At 44.3% G+C, this 12354-nt stretch overlaps 1 protein-coding gene across 5 annotated transcripts in view; it reads left to right on the top strand.

The window, feature by feature from the left end:
• PPM1H (protein phosphatase, Mg2+/Mn2+ dependent 1H) overlaps positions 1–12354 on the top strand; it is a 212717-nt gene that overhangs the window by 189622 nt on the left and 10741 nt on the right. For 4 of the 5 annotated variants that reach the window (XR_013928677.1, XM_080390780.1, XM_080390777.1 and 1 more), the window contains exon 10: positions 6980–7131. Coding sequence is in view for 4 of the 5 variants with exons in the window: in XM_080390780.1 (XP_080246906.1) it covers positions 6980–7131 (152 nt within the window). In the remaining variant the exon portion in view is untranslated. Of the gene's footprint in view, positions 1–6979; positions 7132–10854; positions 11318–12354 lie in introns of those variants that run through there. The other variant, XM_080390779.1, reaches the window with a different exon arrangement.

Raw genomic sequence — 12354 nt, 5'->3', positions numbered from 1 at the left:
GATTATGCAGTATTTGTGTTAGGGGTAATTTTAAATGCCTCCATCGTTTTTAATTGCTGTGCCACAAACAATTCCAGTTTTTGACCACCAGAGACCTTGCAGTGAAGGATATCAAGCCTGCCAAAGGGATTTTGAATGTATTTGCTAACAAGAAACATGCAAACCTCACTTTGGTTTTTTTTCCCCTCTGTAACTGCATTCCTGTTCCAACGTCAAGGAACAGATGACACATATTTTTCATAAAATATTAAGCAAGGGCAAACCATCTGATGACAGCACAAAAAGACGAGGTTTTGCTTCCATGGCCCAAATGCTGAGAGCCGTACACTGACAGCTGGCTCGCTGGAGTTTTAACTGTACCCAGTATTTGACCTTGAATTTATTGCTTGCTGTAGCAGTGCAAGAGAATGGGAATACACAAATTACAAAATTCTGCTAGGAAGGAACCGAATTATTAAATTAACCTTGCTTAGAGCATCTTTGAGACCTTAAAAATATAAACAGAAGAAGTGCTGGGAGATTCTGGCCCTGATGAAAAGGGGGAGATCTACAGACGGCCCCTCTTCATGTTTCCTTGCTGTCAGTCCAGTACCTTCCCTCTCTGCCTTTTTGAATGTGTTGTATCCCTCACTTGGGACCTGCTCCTGCTCTCCTCAGCCAGCCAGGCAGCAGCTCTGCCCTCATCACTGTGAAGGATTTGTTTAGTGCCAGCAAAATGATGCAATTCTACCTATTTATTTTTCTTTCTGGCATGCTGAGATCCGGTGTTTCTGGGGTATGTAATGGCTGCAGCACAGTATCTCAGCACTATCATCTCTGCCAATTGCTGCTGCAGTATTTGTCTGTGTGTATAAACCAAAGCTTCTCATGGGCTTTTCTGATTTGTGTGGAGTGTGTCTGTACGTGTTCAAATTCTGGAATATGACATCCAGTTCATATGCTATCCACGTTTCAGGATCTCTTAACTGCTTCGCAAAAGAGAAGCAAAATTGGCTTTGTTTCCACTTTCCTTTCACAGCTAAAATCAGCAGAAATGTACGAGGGCAGGAGGAGGAAAGGCAGAGCACCAGCCACCTCGATTTAGACATACTGGCAAAAAAAGCCCTGAACTTTATTGGGAAGTAACATATGCTCCAACTTGCTTTCCATTGAACCTCCTTCTCTTAATCATCTCTTCCTTCTCTTCCTAGAGAGCACCCCAGTGCTTTATCTCCTTGTGTTTTTCCCTGACTTGTTCTGTCCATATGTGGACAGTGTACCTTGCACAGAAACCAGCATTAAGAAACAATGTCTTTGTGCTGCCATCTGGGAAGCTTGGCACTTGGAAGTAAAGGCAGGGACATCAGGCAGCAGTCATATTTGGCCCTTGTGCAGCATTGGATTTTGGAATTGTTTATATAGAGGTATGGAAGCACGTGGTTTCCAGACCTGGAAAGGGGGAGGCACAGGAAATTAAGGTACACAGTGAGTTGTGACAGAGGAAGGATCCAAGTCCTTTGGCTTCTGTTTGTGCTGCAGTTACAGCATCCTTTCCCAAGTTGGAGGCAACGTGGTGTGTTTTCAGAATGTTTTACTTCCAGTGTGACAAAGCTGTAGTATGCCATGTCCACCAAAATTTAGCTGAAGGTAAGCATCCCTGAGACTACATCCAGAAATAGGCATATGAAAGTAATTTGAAGGTGGTGTGAAATGGTACTTTGATAGAGTGCCAGGCTATGGGAGGAGAAGTCATGTAGCCAAGACTGACAAATGTAATCAGGATTCAGTGGCTCAGCTGTTACAAGACCAGATTTGGAGGACTTCTGCAGTTTGGTGAGCTCTAGAGAATTGAGCCTTTTATAATGAACTGGAGTAGCACAAAGCAGGCAAGCCATGGCTGAGGCTGTCTGGCATGGAATTAAATATTTATTTTTCATAATGGAACAGTTCATTTGAAAGCTTTCAGCAGGAAATTCTGCATTTTAAAGCTCGGTAAGAGCCACCTTGTTGCAGCTGAAAAGCAGGATTTCATCCTGAAATTCTTCAAATGGCAGCTCAGCCATTTGGTGGGGAGAGGTGCGGCTGACAGCAGCATTTGGCCCTCACCAGCAATGAACCTGAAACCAGCCACCACAGCAAATAAGGAGGTAATGAAGGAGAATTCTTCTCGTTCCATGATGTTAGTAAAATCTTTCTGACAACTCCACAAATATGTCAAAGGAGACTGTTTTAGATTCACATCTGCCTTGTGCAGAAATCTTTAGGAATTACACCACTGAAAGGAACAAGCAAGGCAAATACTTAAGAGGAGTACACTATGATCAAAGACAGTCAAGGTGGTTTCAAAAAGCAAACATCACACTTTAGTGACTTGAAGTCCTTCAGAGTTATGTCTACCAGAGAATTAAAAAAAAATAATAATAAATGCAGTAAATGGTCTTGCATGAGCACTTTGATTTCTCAGAAAATGTTTGAGAACCTGTTCTGCATCACAGGTTATTAATATAAAAGATATGAAGCTACAGACTAAGTGGAAAGTTGGCACAGTCTACTGGAAATTGGCTAAAGGGCAGAAAACAAAGGGTGGCAGTAAAAAGCTAAAAGGAGATTAATTGGTGAGTGCTGCAGGGAGCAGTGTTGGGACCCGCTTTTTATTATTTACATATAAATTACTTGGAGGGTGGTATTGAAAGGTCTTGTCATTTGCCAGCAAAGCTGCACTGGATAACACTGCACATAAAAAGGGATGATACAATTAAGAAAGGGCTTAATTTATTGGAGTAGCAGAGTTGATCAATAGTGCAGCGAGTGAATGCAGGCTGTTGTTTTGGGTCGAATTCCCCTGGGGCTGGCTGCTGAGGAGCACCTCAGGTGGCTGCAGGCTCGCGTGTCACTGTTGTGGACAGTTTTCGAGCTGCAGGGACTCATGTTGGTTGGCTCTTAAAAACAAAACTGGCAGACAAGCTGCAGCGCCTTCGCAGAGCTGCTGTGGTTCTTTTTCGGCAGCTCAACGTAGGTTTTGTCCAGTGGGTAGATCCCTTTGAAATATAAAACCAGCCCACCGGTTCGTTGCTTGCCCAGAGCATATTTTTCTCAGCACTCTTGACTGCATGTAGGTGAGAAATGTGAGAAACAAGTGTCTAGATTGAAGAAAAGAGTTACGTGACAAACTGCGTAACGTGTTCAAAAAGATGGGCTCTAGCCGTGTGCATCCACTGTTACCTATCAGCAGAGATTTGCAAGTACCAGTCAGGATAAAATATAGTGTAACCCTATGTTTTTTGTCATGGACATCTGTGCTACCAAGGTCCTGGTGCTCCTGCCTTGCAGTTGACTTTTCACATTTTCTGGTTACTAAAGCCAAGTTTAGCTAGTTAAACAGGTCCGCTGTTCTACATCAAGACAGACATCAGTGGTTGGTAGAAGTATGATGACCAAACTGGGCTCCATTGAAGGCTGCCCTGGTGCTACAGAGAGATGTTAAAGAGTGAGAAAGTTTGCCAGGGCAGCACAGAAGGGGCTGGTGGGCTGGGGAGAGCTGCTGACAGGGCTCTCGGGACAGCACAGGGGGCAGAGGACAGAGCACAGGTAGCCCAAGGCATTTGGGGCAGGGGTCACAAGTTCTGTGGGGCACTATCAGGTTTGACATCTGGCTGCAGAAGCAACGAGTCATGAGGGAAAGATTGACGATTCGGGGTGGAATTGCTAGGAAATTTGTCGAGGGTGCAGCACCAGTTAAGGAGACCTCTGCACTGCCAGCCAGTATCTAGCCAACCATCATCTGCACTAGCTGGGCTCTGCCATACTGTTTTGCAGTGTGTGCAGCTTTGTGCAAACTTGTATCACATTGCTTAAACCTCACTGTTGTTTAGTTTCCTGAAGTACAGCTACAGGAAGGATGCAGTCATTGGAGAGGTTGGCTCTGGAATTAAAAACCAGAAGGGTAATTTAATTTCCATTGGAGTCAATGAGCTGCTTTTGGTCACATTAGATTTACAGGGCTGCGGGGTTGCTTGCTGTTGGGTAACTCCCTGGATTGCTCCTCATCTTTTCCAAAACTCTGGTATATCACACTCCCTCACCTTTTCTGAACAGCATGTGTGGAGTAAGCTGTGGGGTGTTGCACAATGTGTGTGTGTGTGTGGACTGGATGTTCAGTGAGCCCTGCTGTTCTGAGCATCCATTACACATGCCTTGGTGATGTTGCCCAACCTGTGTGCCTCCAGGAGCTCTGCTGTCACACTCCTCCATGTCCAGCTGAAGGTATGTGTTGCTGCTCCAAGAGACCATCATTTACCCAAGTAAGAACTAGAACAAAGCCACTAGCAAAAAAGCGAAGGGTTAGGAGCTGGCTTGTTTCTGCACCTGGGCAAGGTGGTCTGTGAGCATAACCTGAACGTATGATAGACTGGACCAACTCTAAATTAACCCATTTTTGTCAGCAACATAGTGAGTGCAGCTGTATTTTAGAAATCTGAGGAAAGGAAGAAAGAAAAAAAGAAAGGAAGAAAGAAAGAGCGAGCTTGAGAAAAAAATTAAGTATTATATGGATGTGGCTATGCTAATGTGTTCCTGCTGTGGTAACTGGAAGGCAAAGCTGCATTTCAGTGAACATTTTGTTGCATGTCCAACTGGTCCTTGTGTACAAGAATCTTACCTGAAGTTGCCCAAAGCTTGCCTCCTGTAAACGTGGTGCTCTCTTTTCCTTAGCCTGGGTACCAGCCTGTCATCCCTTATTGCTCACCCCACTGCCCTTCTCTGCACCTCTTCTGACAACTAGTTCCTTCTCAGTGCCACCCCTTTCTGGAGGTGCTCAGGTGACAAAGCTTTTGCTTTTAGGAACTACCTACCTTGTTCCCAGATTGCCCATGAAACCAGTGATTGCATTTTTTTTCTTTTCCCCAAAAACTAAACAAATGATCTGCTCTTGGTGTTGCTTTAGCTTTTTGACCTGTGGATTGGCTGTAGGTAGCCTTGGCAAGTTTCTTATCTGCCCCAGTGCTGCTTCCCAGTCAGACAAGAGTGTTCATTTCAGGAGGATTCAAATCAGTGATGCGTGGTCTTGGTTTCCTGCCTTCTCCCCCACCAACTCTGTAAAAAAGGCTCTTGTGGTATAATGTGTACTTTGCCTAGGTGGGAGAGGCATGGTAGACGTGTATTTCCTAGCACTGACATTCAAAGCTTGGTTATTCCTACAAGGGGCTTGCTGCTGAGTGCATCCCTGAGCGTTAACCCTGATGCTCTCGAATACTTGCCTGTACCTGAGAGATCTGACCAGAACGTGTGCTGCTTATTGATGGCTGCATCGGCCAACTTACCCTCCACACCCCAGTGATTTCTGAGTTGAAACCGTGGACTGTTAGTGGCTGAACTAGATTTTGGGAGATGGGGACTATGACAGCTACTGGTTTCTGTGCAATAGACTTGAGAGCTGTGCTGCATGTAGGTATCTTTTCTATAACACTACTCCCACTCAGTCTGAATAAGAAGATATGCTGTAATGAACAGAGTGTCTTTTCTTGACTTTAATCCTCTCCAAAGTCCTTATTCAGCTGCTACCTTAGATAATGAAGTGAAGGTTACATTTTACAAATGACCTTCTTGTGCTTTTGAATGAAAGGCGAACAAGTAAGGATTAGCAGTCAGGTCTAGGTGATTTTTTTTTTCCTCTGGAACTGGTTGCAGTCCCATAAAATCATAATTACATTAAAAGGTCCAGGCATTTTATGTGCATTGCCTGCTCCATGGCTCCTAAGGGGAGAATGAACCACGAGGGAGAATAAAACAGCTCATATTTTCTAGTTATGCCAAGTGCTTGTCCTGACAAATTTCCCAATTGCCACTGCTGTTAGTGTAGCCCAAGGCTGGAGCAGGGTGTGTGATGAGGTGCACCACTTCCAAACTTCAGTACAGATCATCGTTCCCTCCTGTCTGCATTGCCAAGGTTGTCACGCTTCTTTCAAACTGTGGTTGTTGCTCTGGTAATTAAAGTGCTCCGTGAGTGCTCTGTAACGGCTCCCCATCGCAACCTGGGAATTGCAGGCGGTTTGTCAGCTGGAGTACAGCGTGTGCTGGAAGGAGAGTTACGCCAAACTAAAGGCTCGTTTTAAAACACCTGCCATGGCCTTTACTCATTCTAGCACAGCTGATGGCCCCCCAGTACCCACCATGTCTCCCCCCTCCACTCCTGGCTTTCTCTAGCCTTGTCAGAGAGAGGACAGTGACAGTTGTTTTAAAGGCAGGGTGTCACAGAGGTGCCAGCAGCAGTGGTCAGCCTGACTGTGGCTGCAGACTGATGAGGTGAAGCCAGTGGGCATTTTGATAGTGTGGATAAGCTTGGAAGTTCACTTTTGTGCAGACCTTGAATCGGTCTCTACCTATGGAACTTCGTACAGATAGGCGTAACTGAGCAGGTAAACAGTTTTTCTCTGTTTTGTGGAACTACTCACTTACTCAGGTGTAATTCTTGAGTGCAGCAGCTGCCTCTGATCTGGAAAAGTAAATGTGATGTCTTCTGCCACACAGGCATTTCCAAACATGCAATTTATCTGGCAGAGTTAAATGGATCTGGGCAAATAGTGAAAACAATTATTTGTGAATATTTTATTAGGAAATATCAAAAACTAATCAAATAAATTATTCAGCTTCCATATGACTAGTCCTGCCAATGATAGGGAAGAGCCTCACATGCTGAAACCAAGCTGCCAGGCAGGGGAGGCTTCAAGCGCTGCTGGCAGCAGGCGGCACGGTGCTCTACAGCCTGGCTTGGGAGTGCTTGCATCCCTCCCAGCTGGGGTCAGCACTTGAGCTGTGCTGAGCTGGGGCACGAAGGGTTGCGGTCTCAAGGGCTAAGTTGGAGACAGACCCCAGCAGTGCCGCAGGAGAGGTATTTCAGTGCCCTGACTGAACCTGCTAACTCACAGCCAAACTCAGTAAGGTTTCACAAACAGGTCTGATGGTTTCCTCCTTTATGAGTGTTTCGGGGTTTTTTTTGTTTTAGGTGAGAGTCTATGACCTCCTGCAATACGAGCATGGGCCAGATGATGTTCTGATCCTAGCTACTGATGGACTCTGGGATGTGCTGTTAAATGAAGAAGTGGCAGAAGCTGTCACTAACTTTCTACCAAACTGTGACCCCGATGATCCCCACAGGTTTGTGCTTATCCGTGATTTTCTAGCTTCTCTGCAGAAAAGTGCTTTCTGGTAATGTATTTTTGTAGAATAATGTTCAGTAAATATGCAACACTTGCAAGAAGACACTTTTACAAGTTGGATGGAGCTTCTACAGCAAATGTGGGGGTGTGGGACTCTATTGTAACTCAGAATTGCCTGCGTTCAAAGCAATGGTTGTGGGATCACGGCATCTTGGCATGGGATCCATTTAGTTTGCTGTATGAGGTCCTGTGGAAACTGTAGGAGGCTGAGCTTAGAAGAACGTAGTGACAGGTCTCTGTCTCCATCAGTCACAGGTTTTCACTTAACTGTCCTCTAGGTAGTCCCTTAACACTAAAGATTGTTTCTCACTAGGACATCGTCAATATCTCTCTCTCACTGTGTATGTATGTGTAAATACTACACAGTGTGGTTCCAACTTATTCCTGGTCATCCTGCAACCTTTAAACCCACCTTCAGTAGGGGATGCTCAGTGCTATAAGCTGCAGGACGGGTATGGTGACAAAATAGTCAGAAATAGATGGGAAGTCTTACTATTTCATTAAGTTGGATTTTGTCTCATTTCACAATTTTAACCTACCTTATCCTCTTAATTTCTTTGTCTTTATTACCTCTTACTGATCAATTTGTGTGTTTAAAACATACCATCAAGCAAGCAAACAAGTTCCCAGACAACTAGCTAGTGCACTGCCTGCCTTGAGTGAGTCCATCAGTCTGTCTGCTGCAGAGTTCAGTGTCATCATGAATTAGAACATCACATTGTGGATCAGAAATCACTCACTTGTAAAAGGGAGGACTGTGAAAGTGGAAAGTGCTTTATCCTTCTGTAGGGACTGTTCAAGAAGGGAAGTGTGTGTTGCTTCTGAATTCAGGCCTGGCCATCGCTGTCTTCTGCCCTCATCCTGGGCTGAGAGCAGGGAAAAGAGTTTTTATACATCCCCAGTTGGCCTGTGGAAAGCGGAACCTCAGAAATAAGCTCTGGGATATCTCAGCAGCCCAAGTGAAAACACATGGAACGGTCTGAGAGCTCAAGTTACAGTTGCTTACATGTGACAACTCTTGAGGACTTGAGGAAACCCATCTCAAAATGCTTGGTGTTTCTCATAATTCTAACTGGTCATCTCCACAGGGTCAGCCCTTGCTTGCTCCATCAGCAAACAAGGAAAATAACTAGGTATGGACACCCTAACAGCCACTGGGTTTTTTTATGTGAGAGCAGCTCCAAAGTAACTCGTGAGCAGTATTTTTTTGGCCTTGACACAAACATGGAATGCAAAAACAGGTTTTGTTGCAAGCACTCAGTCATCGGGTGAATGGATGATTAGCATGAAGCTGCAGCTGCAGTATTTGGACCTTCCCCACAGTGCTCCGAAGAGGAGATGTGCTATGAGTGACATCCAGGACTGTCTCTACTTCAGCAAGACATGAAAGTGTCTCTGCCCTCTCTCTTGGAGGAGATCAGGCAGGATTAGCAAAGGGCACTTCCAGGGCGCTTGGCACTGTGCTATGCAGATATGCCGTTAATTTAAGGTAGGAGATGACGCAGCCAATCTACTTGTGGTTATTCCCTAGCACTGTTCAGAGGTGCTAGGGAGCTTCTGAGTCTCCTCTTGCAAAGGCATCTGGTAAACGTAATATCTCAGCCCTGCTCTGCCTCCATTCTCATCTAGTAATTGAGAAAGGTTGGCACTTCCTACTGTCTCTGCTGGTCCTGTTGTAAATACAAGTCTGGACATACTGTGTCCCTCTTGTTCCTTTTGATCTCTCCAAAGCTGGTGATGGCCACCACTTTTGCTGTGGTAGGAATGGGAATTCTTTGTTCAATATTTTTTGACTTGTAAAATGAGCAATTTTTCATCCATTATTAAAACCCTCGCAGAAATCAGAGACGCTAAAGGAAAAAAAGATATTTTCTGTATTTCATTTTGATTTGTTTGTCCTGGTTTAACCCCACTAACTGGGGGGGATTAGTCCCTGTTTGTGCCACTGTGAGTACAACACGCTTCAGAATTGGGCCTGTTGTATTATGAGTTAGAACAAACACATTCATTGGTGTTTGACCTACTGGTCTATGAATGGACATCTGAATGGAAAATTAATTTGTTCTTCTAAGTAACTTTGTGCCAGGTCATTTAGAGGCTTACAAATAGTGGTGGCAAGACGTTTCTCATGCCAGCTTGCAAAAGGTAATTAGAGCAGTCCCTCATATAGTTTACAGTGATATTTATGAAAATTACCTTTGTGGAGTTGCTCTTGGTGCCTGGTTGTAAAGAATATTTAAAGTACTGTGTGAGAGGTTTTACGTAATTACTTCACAGTGCTCCAAATGAGGTATAACTAACGAATTTACAATAGCATAGCAGCTCAGACTGTGGAGCTGCGTTCATTCCTCTCACTAGTCAGTGACAGGAGAACTGTTTGCCGTATTATCAGTGTTATGTTCAAAGAAAATGTTATCCCAGAAAATGTCACGTTCCGTGATGGGTGTAGTGACATAGTCTGCGGTGAGGTGATCATCAGCTGGAAATGTAAAATCTCTAGGGATGTAGAAAACTTGTCAGAATGTAAGAGACTTGCCCCCTGTGTTTGGTATGCTGTGGTCTTCAGGAGAACCTACCTGTGGAGTAGACCTTGGCTCCACCTGACCCAGTAGCCTACTTACTCCCTGACAGCAGCATATTTAAAAAAAAAAAAAAAAAAAAAAAGCTAGGGAGGAAGATTTTAGAGCTGCACAGTGCTTATCTGTTATGTAATCAGCTCTTTGTAGGAGCAGTATCCCTCCCATTTTTAGAAGTCATTTTATAGCCTGATGGGTAAGAGCTTATAGCCTTCAACAATGCTCTTGGGACTCTCTCCTGCTGGTATTTACTGTCAGAACTGTGAGTGTTTGTTACCCACAGAAAAACATCTTTGAATCCTGTCAAACGTAGTGTGTGCCTGGGCATCTCCAGGCGTAGGGAGAGCAAAGTCCTCAGGTCTGTCTTCACCCAGCCATGCAGACACAGCCTCAGGGGATTTGGGCAGTGGGTGATGGGCACAGACTTGATTAGAGAACAGTTCCTCTGTGAGGGTTACGATGGAGTGAAGAAGCTGGGGTGGAGCTGGATTTCTTAGCTAGCTTATTTCTTATGGGTCCTGTGGCAGACAAGAGCATGAAGGGGACCCTGAATGATGAACAGGTGGTAGCAACACACTGCTACTTTCCATACATCACCTCTCTGAAGAGCTATGAAGATAGAGAAGCTTGACTCTTGCCCATTTTCTTCAGCTGCACTTATGCAGGCTTACCCATTGGCCTTGGGAATCTTTTATTTCTCGTCCTCCCTCCTGTCCTTTCTTGTTCCCTCTCACTCTCACACTAGCTAGAGATTTATGAGGATGCTGGGGAGTTGTTCCACCTCTGCTGGGTGTGAGAAGATAAGAAGCTGCGCAGACAGCAGCACGTTTCCCCCACTGTCACCATTTCTCCTGCAGTGCTTTCACTGATCAATACTGAAAGCTTCAGCAGAAGAAAAAAACCCATATATATTTATTCTTAAAACACAAAAGTTGTATTCCAGCAAGGCTGTTCATTAGGAGGAAGTGGATACTTTAAAACTACTTCAGCAGTTCTCTAATGCTGTCTCGACAGCTGAATCCCAAGTTCACAGCGCTGGAGAATAAAACATTCGGTAATGGACTGCTGCTGCTATTCATTTCCAGGTACAAGAGACTCACCCTATCTCCTCTAGTGCCAAGTTGAACAGCATCGCTTCGATTCAGCTCTACACAAGGAGAGGAATATGTTACCTTGCTGCTGCCTTCACCTGTTCATTTTCCTTTGCTTCCATGTGCTGGTTTTCTTGTGTATTTCACAGTCTATGCGAGAATTTCTGGCTTATTAAAATTCTTTTTTTTTTTTTTTTTTTATCTTGCCCTCTCCAAACATAAAACAGCCAAAGCTTTACACAACCAAGAGCAATACTCATTCCTTTGTATTCTTTAGATGTGGGGAGCCCTTGCTAATTAGAAAAAGGAGGAAGGCAAAGTTTTCTCGCAGAATAATGGGTGTTTTCTTCTCTTAGATTCTGACAATAGCTGAGAAATCCTTGGAAAAGATGTTCTAGCCAAAATTCACTCAGCATCAGACATGCTGTGAATAAATATTCCAGTTTCTTTCTTGCCACGTGGAGTCCTTTTGTTCCTTAGCCCTGCATCTGATTTGGGGATTTGGGAACCAGGGAGTGCAAGTATGTATGTTTGGGTTTTTCCCCTTAGAAAATACAATTTCACGTTGTGTTAGGACCGTACAGGCAGTGCTGCTTGTTACATCCTGATGTTACAGCTCGAGGTTGCTGGTACAGACTTAGAATATGTGGGCGGTGTGCACATGTGTGTGCAAGTGTGTGTTAGAGTTCGTGCCTTGTGCCCTTCTGTCTAAAAGTATATCTACTGTCAGAACTAGCGAGGGCTGGAAATTTTGTGACTCTGTCATTAGTAGCACAGGGGGGGCCTTGCTTCTGTACGACACTACCTGGATTTAACCCATCCAACTATTTGGTAGTCAAATATTCGTTCATTTAGATTGAAGGAGTCTTTCTAGCAGAGCAAATAAATCTGTTCCTGGTTCAGAGAAGTCATTTGAGTTTAAGGAACAAAAATTGAAGAAACAGAACATAATGTGGTTTTTTTTCTCCTTATCCTCAGAGAGTGAATAAAGTCTCTACTGATAGAAATTACCATTTAATAATGCATTCTGTCGTGAAAACTTCTGGGGTTACATCAGTACTGGATACTCAATATGCTTCCCTCCCCACCCCCACTTCTGATCAATGGAGATACTGTTCTTTTTTGTTCCTCATATGGGATCTGGGCAGATCATTTCTGGCCAAGGATCCTCCTAGAACAGGGGGTCTTGAAACGCAAACCCTTCTTGTCCTTCCTTGTTTCTGCAAACTGCAGAGGTGCGCTTTGCTTCTGATAGCTTGTGTGTTTGTCTTTGTAGAGCCCTGCATCATCTTGGAGGTTGATACACTTTAAATAAAACACAGGCAGACACGATATTGAACTGGGTTGGTTTTTTTTCTTTTCAGTCTATTTGATTAATTATTAAATCATAGAAAAGTTTGCCTCCACCCAACCAAATTCAAAACATCTCAGCCAGGTGTTGCACTGCTGAAGAAGAAACCTGTGACGATAGCTGTTGGCCCATAATGAGGTTTC

The sequence above is a fragment of the Falco punctatus genome (assembly GCF_963210335.1).
Source record: "Falco punctatus genome assembly, chromosome: 6".
In the NCBI taxonomy this organism is placed as follows: Eukaryota; Metazoa; Chordata; class Aves; order Falconiformes; family Falconidae; genus Falco; species Falco punctatus.
This window is presented reverse-complemented; position numbering and strand designations above follow the sequence as displayed.